The sequence below is a fragment of the Mus pahari genome, chromosome 20 (genome assembly GCF_900095145.1).
Source record: "Mus pahari chromosome 20, PAHARI_EIJ_v1.1, whole genome shotgun sequence".
In the NCBI taxonomy this organism is placed as follows: Eukaryota; Metazoa; Chordata; class Mammalia; order Rodentia; family Muridae; genus Mus; species Mus pahari.
In genome coordinates, this window is record NC_034609.1 from 19,229,777 (window position 1) to 19,239,836 (window position 10,060).

Below are 10,060 nucleotides of genomic sequence, written 5' to 3' on the forward strand. Positions count from 1 at the left end.
TATATATATATATATATATATATATATATATATATTTGCGTTCTGTTCCTTTAGAGGACCCTGACTAAAACAGAGCTGTAGCAGGAGACACATCCCTGCCTTGCCTTGGCCAGTAGAGCACTCCTCACCTCCCTCCCCAGGCCTTTCTCTCTACTTCGCTTCCTGCCTCCCTCACTACCCATTGCCTCCACCCCCAGCTAGCCAGTAGATGTGGCTGTGGGTTAACAGCCCCTTCCTGCCCATCTGTGTATGCTGGTAGCCCGGGGAACTTCTCTATGTCCTGACTTCTGGCTCACAACAGGTAGGAAGGCAAGAAGGCTGCCATTGTCCTCGGGAAGAGGACCCTGTGGTTTGGACACGGTGTCTGTTGAGCCACAGTCTGTTTTGGTGGACAGGCTTGGGGCCTTTGGGCCTTATCGACACAGATGTTTCTCGTGCCTCAGAGCTGATGTTGAAGTCATCTGAAAAAAACAACTGCTCCAGACTCTGTCAGGCCTGAACTTGAATCATGGCTCTGCTGCTCAGGAGCTATGTATGTGGTCTCTCCTTTAGAGCCTAAAATAAAATAGGTATTACAGAGTCCCTGCTTTGTCCTAAAAGGATTAAGGAATGTGGAAAAAGGAAATTGCCAGCCCTGATTCCTAGTGATCCCCCACCTCCACTTAAAGAACGACTGGCCAAGGGTGCTGAGGTATGGACATGAGATTAGAGAGGGATAGTAACCTTATCTACTCAAAGCCCTCCACAGCTTGGGCTGAGGCCAGAGTGGCAGTTCTGGGGTGCCAGCTCCACTCAGGACCAGGAATTCAGGATTCTGGACTCAGGAGAACACATGCCCGCAATCCAACCCTCAAGAGCATGCAGAACCAATGACAAGACAGTGGGCAATGCTAAGGGAGAGGTGGAGGCAGGCGAATGGGGAGTTCCAGGTCAGCCTGGCTACTCTGGGAATTTAATGAGAACTAGCCCCGTAGGCTCATATATTTAAACGTCCAGTCTGTAGTTGATAAACTGTTGGAAGGATTAGGAGGTACAGACTGATGTAGAAGGGGCGGTGACTCTTCTCCAATACCAGGGAGGAGCTGTGAGGTTGGGGCATCTCATTTTCTAGTGTCCCCACAAAAGCAGCTCCCGGTGCACAGGGGACTGAATGCAAGAGCATCCTAAGTATACCCAACAGGAACTGAGAGGCAGAACTCTTCTGTCGTTGCCTGGCAACAGGAGCTGCCCAGGAGGGAACATCTGTTTAGAAGAACCAGAGTCCCAAAGGTGGGGATATGGTGGGCTGTCTCTGCCTCTGCAGCTCCTGGTGACCTGGAAAGCACGACTCCTATTGCTGCCTCAGGACCATGGCAGAGTGGTTTCCCCAGAGATGTTACTTTCAGCGCGGCTCAGTGCCTGATCCCTGCCATCAGTGAAGGTGATTAAGCCAGAGCTTGGCCTGCCCTGCCCTGTTGGTGGTCACGGTGGAGGGATCCCTACCTCCCATTCTTACTCATTGCTCTGTTTTGCCTGTGTACTTCATAGCAAGCTTTTAAAGTTTGTTACAAGACAGTCCGTGGCGGTGGCGGTGGCGGTGGCGGTGGCAGCTGTACCTGTGGCTCACGCCTTTAATACTAGCACTCAGGAGTCAGAGGCAGGCAGGTGGATCTCTGTGAGTTCAAAGTCACCCTGTGCTGTTATACAGAGAAACCCTGTCTCAAAAACAAACAAACAAACAAACAAACAAACAAACAAACAAACAACACAAGAGAAACAGGAAGTGTTTGCTGGATGCTCTCATTAAATATCTTAACACTGAAATATATGAAATTCTTCCCAAATTAGCATATTCATCCAAAGCCATCCAAATTGTGATCCCTGCTGATTTTCCTGAGACTGGGACCTGCCACCTCATAGATCCGGCCCTGCTCTCCGTAGCCTGCCCCTCCTACCAGGTTCAGTGACAGGGAAATTGCATGTACCCTGCAGTCAGAAAGGGCAGATGAAGTGACTTAGAAGGTAAAGGCTTGTGCTTGAAAGCCTGGTGGCCCGAGCAGAAATCCCCAGACCACCCACATGGTGAGAGGGGAGCACTGACTCCCACAGGCTGACCTCTGACCTCAAACATGTGCCTCCCACCCCTCGATAAATGAATGTGTTAAAAGGCCTACTGAAATGAAAGTAAAGAACCGCATCTTTCCCCTTTCCCTTGCAGCCTAGGAACCTAGCTACCGGCAACATAGATGACATTTAGTTATGGGGATCAGGCTCCCTTAGAAATCCCTATGAAGGGGCCCCTTTTGTCTTGAGGACTGAACTTCCTTCATAAACCAGCTGTGTACTATCTGATGTACTAATGAATCTCTTACCCTGATGGACAACTTACTTCAGTCATCTTTTCTCCAATCTCCTTATCTTTGCCCATTTAAACTAGTATTTGTATGTGTGCAAGTGTGCCTACATGTATTCCATGCAGGCAGGAACCCATGGGGGATCAGCAGAGGCGCTAGATCCCCAGGAACCGGAGTTAACAGGTCCCTGTAAGACAAGCAGTAAGAGCTCCTAATTGATGAACCCTCTCTCCAGCTACCGCCCCCCAAATTAACAGCTTTCTTCTTCTTATTATTATTATTTGTTTTGCTTTGTTTGAGATGAGGGCTCCCATCCCTCAAGCTGGCCTTGAACTCAGGACCCTAGTATCTTCCCCACCCAAATGCCTGCAAGACAGAACCACACCCAGGAAGGAGCTCCTGGGTCAGCTAGCCTAGTTCACAGGGCACAAGGCAGAAGCAAACAAGGAGGTTCTGCCGAAAACTAGGTGATAGATGAGGTCCAACACCCTCAGGTTGTCCCTGGCTTCCGAATACAGAAACACATGTTCCCTGACTCTGGAATGTGATGTCCTTCACCACCTCAGGACTCTACCCACAAGATGGTCACCACCGAATCCAGGCCCTTAAATTTCCAGAACCATAAGCTAACTACCCACTTTTCTTTAGAGCATTACCCAGGCCCAGATACTGTGTGGTAACATGGCACGGAAGAGACTGAACTCAGTGTGGGATGCTCTGCCCGTGTCTGAGGGGAGGGGGCAGATCCCGAGTTTAAAGACCTGTTTCAGGAATTTAGCTGCTTACAGAACAAGTTTTAACATGTTTAGCAAACTGTCTCATCACTTAGCGTTTCAGGGAACTGCCTCTGCAGCCTCATCAATACCTCGGGATCTGCCAGGTCCTGCCTGGGGTCAAGCTGCCAGAGAAAGAACAGGCACAAAAAGGTCAAAGTGAAAGAACAACACAAGCCCCGTTTGTCTCCATTTAAGGACCAGGCCTGATTTGGAAAAAAAAAAAAAAAAAAGGTCGTAAGGCTCCAAGAACAGACATAAATCCCAGAAACTAGGCCATAAGACACCAGCTCTAGGAACAGACCATAAAATCTAGAACAAGATCATAAAACCCCCTCCCAAAGAACAGCCGGGGGATAACCACAAAAATGGGGAAATGTCTCGCCGCAGGATGGGCCATCTGTGCTGGGCAGCCCTATCTCATCCTATGGTTAAATGTTCAAGACATAGGAATGCAGACCACTGACCTCCTGTGACCCCCTAGCACCCACCAATGACATTTCAGATTATCCAATCCTTCTAGAGAGTTCGTCTGGTTCTCAACACACAAGAAGGTGTGCATGAGAAACACACATGCGAGTTTTGCTCTCTCTTTCTCTCTCTCTCTCTCTCTCTCTCTCTCTCTCTCTCTCTCTCTCTCTCTCTCTCACACACACACACACACACACACACACACATGCACACAAGATTTTTAAAATGCCAGCAAGCAAAGCAGTACTGATTTTGGAAAATGCCTGCCAGATTGGTTGCCTTTGTAGGTGAGGGTGGCGGGTGGGCCACGGGAGAGAGGGAAGTGAATGGCTAAAATGAACAAGACCTCCGTTCAACGAAACTGGGAGTGAAACCCAGTCTCCATTCTCCCTGCCGACGGCACCTGTTTCCCATTTCCTCCTTTTCCAGCCTTCATCCCAGGCTACCTGGTCCTTACAGGGAATCTGGATACTGTATAATGCTGGTTGCACATTCTCTCACCAGCTTCCCCTACTGAGTTTAGTCTACTAGAGTTAGGATCTGGAATGTTCTCCAAAGTCTGGGAGGCGGTGGACTCTATAGAGGTGAAGGCTTAGGCGACTGGAGGAGTGCCCATGAAGGACACTGTGGGAGCCTAGTCTCTTCCTCTCTCTGTTCCAGCCGTGGGGCCTTTGCCACGCTACCACCATCATGGCACTACATGGCCAAAAGCTACAGGGTTTGACTGACCTTGGACCAAAGCCTCCAAACTGTGGGTCAAAACCAACCTTCTCTGTCTTAAAGTTAAATCTCACCCTTATTTTTCACTGTTACATGATATTTGTTCTGGCTGGTTTTGTGTCAACTTGACACAGGCTGGAGTTATCACAGAGAAGGGAGCTTCAGTTGTGCTTCCATGAGATCCAGCTTAAGGCATTTTCTCAGTGATGGGGGGGGGGGGAAGGCCCCTTGTGGATGGTGCCATCCGTGAGCTGGTGGTCTTGGGTGCTGTAAGAGAGCAAGCTGTTCAAGACAGTGGAAGCAAGCCAGTAAGTAACATCGCTCCATGGCCTCTGTAACAGCTACTGCTTCCTGACCTGTCTGAGTTCCAGTCCTGACTTCCTTTGGTGATGAACAGCAATGTGGAAGTGTAAGCTGAATAAACCCTTTGGCCCCCAACTTACTTCTTGGTCATGATGTTTGTGCATGAATAGAAATCCTGGCTAAGACAATAGTCTAAGCAAAGAGAAAAGTATTATGCTTTATTATTGAGAATTGAGATGATCTAGAATTCTATATTCTGACAAAAACAGGACATTGACAATATTTCCCTGAACTCACCCCCAGCCCATAAAGATCCACTATGACCTTTATGGGTTCTTTTCTTCAAAAGCAAAGAGTAAAATCTTGTTTTTGAGACGTATTGGTACAAAGACAAATATAATCTAGACTAAACTTATAATTAGATATTTATTGATAATTCTATCTTTCACTTTGAGTGTGTATATAGTGTGTACATGTGTGCATGAGGGTGCGTGTCAGTGTAACAGAATATGTCGGTGAGTGTACATACATATGTCTGAGTGTGTAAATAAATGTGTATGTCAGTGTGAGAGCATGTGTCAGTGTATGTGTGGGTGTATATGGATGTATATGAGTGTATATGGATGTATATGGGTGTATATGAATGTATATGGGTGCATATGGATGTATATGGGTGTATATGGATGTCAGTGGGTATGGTGATCTGAATGAGAATGGCTCCCATTGGCTCCATGTTTGAATAAACAATATTCAGTTATTGGAGCTGTTTGGGAAGAGTTATGGGGTATGGTCTTATTGGAGGAGGCATGCCACTGGGGGCAGGTTTTGAGGTTTCAAAAGACCTGTGCCATGAAGACTCCAGCCATTCCCAATGTGCTCTCTGTGCCCTGGCTGTGGATCCAGATGTGAGCTCTCAGCTGCTTCTCTAGTGCCATGCCTGCCTGTCTGCTCCCATGATCCCCACCTTGGTGGTCATGGGCTCTCTCTAACCTTCTGAAATGGTAAACCCCAAATAAAGTCTTCTGTAAGTTGCCTTGTTCATGCTATTTTGCCAGAGCAATAAAATAAATAAATACAGTGAGTGTGTGTGAGAGAGTGTCAGCACCATGACAGTGTGTGTGTGTGTACTTATGTGTGTGTGCATGTGTGCGTGTGTGTGTGCGTGTGTGTGTGTGTGTGTGTGTGTGTGTGTGTGTGTGTGTTACTGGAGAGTAAATCCATGGCCTTCCATAGACCAGGTAAGTGCTCTACCATTGAGCAATAGGCCCAGCTCCTCTTTAGATGTTTAGAAGAAACCAGGCTGCTAATATAACACCTCAGCTTCTGCAACCACTAGGACACCTTCTATATCATGAATCCCTTCTACATTAAGAGGCCCAGGTTAGCTTAATACACACACACACACACACACACTCAGGCAGCCTGCCACCCTAGTTCCTGTATTGCCTTCCAGATATCTTGGTGCAGGGTAGCTTGACAGTGTTTAGCCATTTGCTTCCCAAGAGGAGCCTTTGCTGAATCCCATGGTGTAACAAACCCGCAGTCAGGTTTACACTATTTCTCTGACATCCCTGGATGGAGCAGGGAAGAGCAAAGTAGCTGCATCCCCGTGGCACCCACGTGGCACTGCTCAGCACGAAATTACCTCAACTGCACAGAAAGTTGTAACTTTGATTTCTTCGAAACCTATTTTTAATGATGGTTCTTCAACGCGTTCCTTTTAGCCCACCACCCACCAGAGGTAGTGGAAAAGAAAGGATACAGGGGACCTGTCTAGAAATGGTTCTTTGGAGCAACTCCTGTCTGTGTTGTCTGGAGATTGGCACTTCAGCTCACAGGTCAGCAGCAGCAGCAGCAGCAGCAGCAGCAGCAGCAGCAGCAGCAGCAGCAGCAGCAGCAGCTCAGTCCACTCAAAAACACTCCATGGAAAGATCAGCTGTCCAGTTCCATAGAGTTGGGTTAGCAGCACTGGTGGCACAACCTAGCAGGAACAGCCAGGCCTCAGCCTCGGCACAAATCAGCAGGAGGGACCAGGACCAGCAGGAACACTAGGAAAAATTCTCAGTGGTGCCTCTCTCAGCGAAGCAAAGATCAGCAAAGATGCGAGACCAGCAAGCGTTGCACAGCGAGCTCTGTAAGCAAGCCTAGCTCAGCCTCCATCACTGTCTGTTAGGTCCTATTTATCCTCCCTCCAAACATCACATGTCCTTCACGGGTCTTGCCTCAACACGTGAGTGTGTCTCAGCTGCTGACTTCCCTCTGCCAATCATCAGACGAGTCGGAGGAATCGTCAAGAAGCACACCACCAGAAGGTTTTTTTTGGTATGTTTCTCTCTATAGAGTCCCAACAAATGCAGCTCAACTATGCAATGTAAGGTGGACCAATACATGTGTGTCCTTAGTGAAAAGTCCTTCAGCACGAGTCCTTTCATGGGCTTGCTTTAGCAGAACATCCTTTCTCCTGTGTCACCTAATCGTTCCTTCACGTGTTTGCCCCAGCAAAACACCGTTCAACACAACTGACTTCCCAAAGAACCCTTAAGTTTCCACTTCAGAAAGTAGCCAGATAGCTGGGAAGTGACGGGCTTTCAGCATCTACTGCTTTTGTTTTTATTGTAAGTCCTTCATGTGCTGGCTTGAAGGACATGACTCCCATAGGCTCGTATATTTGAATGTTTGGTGGTTCCCCCATTGGTGGAACTGATTAGAAAGCGTGGGAGGAGTGGTTTCTCTGGAGGAGGCGTGGCTTCACTGGAAGAGGTGTGTCACTGGGGCTGGTCTTTGCGCTTTCCAAAGTCCATGAGTTCTCAGCTACTCCCACAACCCCCGACCTGGTTCCTGTAGATCAGGATGTTAAATGCTTAGCTTATGCTCCAGCCCCATACCAGCCAGCCTGCTGCCAAGCTTGCTGACATGATGATCATGGATTCTAACCCTCTGGAACCTTGAGCCCCAATAAATGCTTTTATATGTTGCCTCGCTCATGTATCTGGAACAATAATTCTCTAGATGTTTTTAATCATTTAATAATGCTGCATTTGGGGGCTGGTGAGATGGCTCAGTGGGTAAGAGCAACCACATGGTGGCTCATAACCATCCGTAACAAGATCTGACGCCCTCTTCTGGAGTGTCTGAAGACAGCTACAGTGTATTTACATATAATAATAAATAAATAAATCTTTTAAAAAAATAAAAATAAAAATAAAATAATGCTGCATTTGACAACTGGTTCACAAAAATTCCTTAAAACTTGGTGATCTTCTCTTGTATTCTGTTACTCTACCATCCAGCACACTATGGTGGTAGTGGTGGAGGAAACTGGAGCCTAAGCAATCACAGGAAACTACATTTCCCAGAAGCCTCCTCTCCCAGGGCCTGCCCTCCGCTGTTACCATAGAGACAAGTAACAGTAAGGCTGTTCTTGGAGGGTAAGGAGGGAACTGGGAACTGGGCATGGCTGGACCTGCTTGAGATAGGGAGGGAGGGACCAGAAAAGCAAAGTAGTCCTTCCTGGGGTCTCCTAGCTCTGACCTGTCGGGAAGGGCTGTTTTGTGGAGAGGAGAAGGCTGCCGGGAAGAGGCTCTGGTAGGACACTATGGGTCCCTCCGTAGCTGAGGAGGTAGCCTGTATGGGGGGTAGTATTGCAGGTCTGGACCCTGACCCACTTTAATGGCCCAATCTGTGTCCTTGAGCCCCAGCTGGAGCTGGTCTGCCCCCTGACACCTTGATCTTTCTGTCATGTTTCTTTCCTTGCTCCCCATCCCCCACCCCCACCCCCTTCCCTTCCATAGCTCCCCTCTTACATGGGTTTCCAAGCCAGAAATCCATGAACTCCAGTCAAAGATCTGCTCCCTGCTGTCTGTAACGCGGATGATTCTCTTAGGCTCTCTAGTCCTTGTTCTTCTCACCTGTAGAATGGGTCTCACAGGACTAACTACATCAGTCTCTTAAGGATGAGGGAATATCATTTTTGTGTTTACAACACAATAGGTTTCTAGTGAGCTGTGAAATAAAAGTATGTTACCCACTGGCTTTAAAAACCAGACCATGGGCTGGTGAGATGGCTCAGCCGGTAAGAGCACCCAACTGCTCTTCCAAAGGTGCAGAGTTCAAATGCCAGCAACCACATGGTGGCTCACAACCATCCTTAACAAGATCTGTCGCCCTCTTCTGGAGAGTCTGAAGACAGCTACAGTGTACTTACATATAATAAATAAAAAAAAAAAAAAAAAAAAAAAAAAAAAAAGACCATGCTGCTGGGTTGGAGGTCTGTTCCTCTCTGGTGGAAGGGATGCTTCCAAGGGATGTTGTTCCTTCTCCATGAGGAATGTACCTGGGGCCACTCAGCATGTACGAGTGGTCTCGGTGACTTTTTCCTGTAGGACAATGGCCATTTTGAGCCGTTGTTTTCCGCCCCCCCCCCCGCAGTGACCCTCATCTCTAGCTGTCAAGATGGAGGTCCTGAGAGAGAAAGTGGAGGAGGAGGAGGAGGCTGAGCGCGAGGAAGCAGCCCAGAGGGCAGAACGGGCTGAGAAGCTGGAGAGGGTGACGAAGACCGCCGAAGTGAGCAGAGAGGGGACCATCCTGAGCCAGGATGAGCTTCGAGACCTGGAGGGGAAGCTGGCGGCCATCGAGATCCCTACCCCAGCTGATCACTCGTGAGTGTCCAGACTGGGGCTTCCCAGCCCAGCGCTGGCACGGTCAGAAAGGACAAGGCATAGGAAGGACCAAGGCAGGATTGGTAGCATCTGGGCTGGGAGCGGGGGTCATAGAGGGACGTGATTCAGTTTGAGGTTCTACTCCCAGACTGCTCACCTTGCCCCAGCTGTGTGACTGGGGTGTGTGGGGATGGGGGTGGCGGGGGTGGAGGGAAGGCCGTCAACTTTTTACAGCCTCCATTACTTTGTGTAAGAGTGAAAATGTGAGTAGTGGCAGTCTCCACGGAGTTGTGAGGATCAAATGAAGACAAGAGAAAGTCAAAGAGCTCAGGCATTTTGTGGGGGAGGGGTCTCTGGGGGGTGCCAAGCATGGTTTCTCTCAGATTATTATCTCTCCTGGGACACAGGATCATAAGCCAGGCCCCCGTTGATGTCACCAAGCTGCCTCTTTCCTACACCACCAACTCGCTGAAGGAGGAGCACCTGCTGCTGGTGGCGGACAACTTCTCCCGCCAGTACAGCCACCTGTGTCCAGACCGCGTGCCTCTCTTCTTGCACCCACTAAATGAGTGCAATGTGCCTGTAAGCCTGGAGCTTGGAGGGCGGGGCCAGAGCAGGAGTGGGGTGGGGGTGGGGAATGGGGCGGGGCATACCCAGTTCTACAAGGTCTCTGGGTCAAATCCCAGCTGCCCTGTAGAAGTTCCTGTGAAAGCCGGGCGTGGTGGCGCACGCCTTTAATCCCAGCACTCGGGAGGCAGAGGCAGGTGGATTTCTGAGTTCGAGGCCAGCCTGGTCTACAAAG

General features: G+C 49.0%; 1 protein-coding gene across 1 annotated transcript in view; it reads left to right on the top strand.

The window, feature by feature from the left end:
• Window positions 1-7,987: 7,987 nt before the first annotated feature.
• The window catches only part of Drc7 (dynein regulatory complex subunit 7), a 21,119-nt gene continuing 19,046 nt past the window's right edge, over window positions 7,988-10,060 (top strand). Inside the window, exons 1-3 of the mRNA XM_021220567.1 lie at window positions 7,988-8,028; window positions 9,045-9,258; window positions 9,666-9,840. Of these exons, the coding sequence (XP_021076226.1) occupies window positions 9,053-9,258; window positions 9,666-9,840 (381 nt within the window). The 5' untranslated portion in view covers window positions 7,988-8,028; window positions 9,045-9,052. The remainder of the gene's footprint in view (window positions 8,029-9,044; window positions 9,259-9,665; window positions 9,841-10,060) is intronic.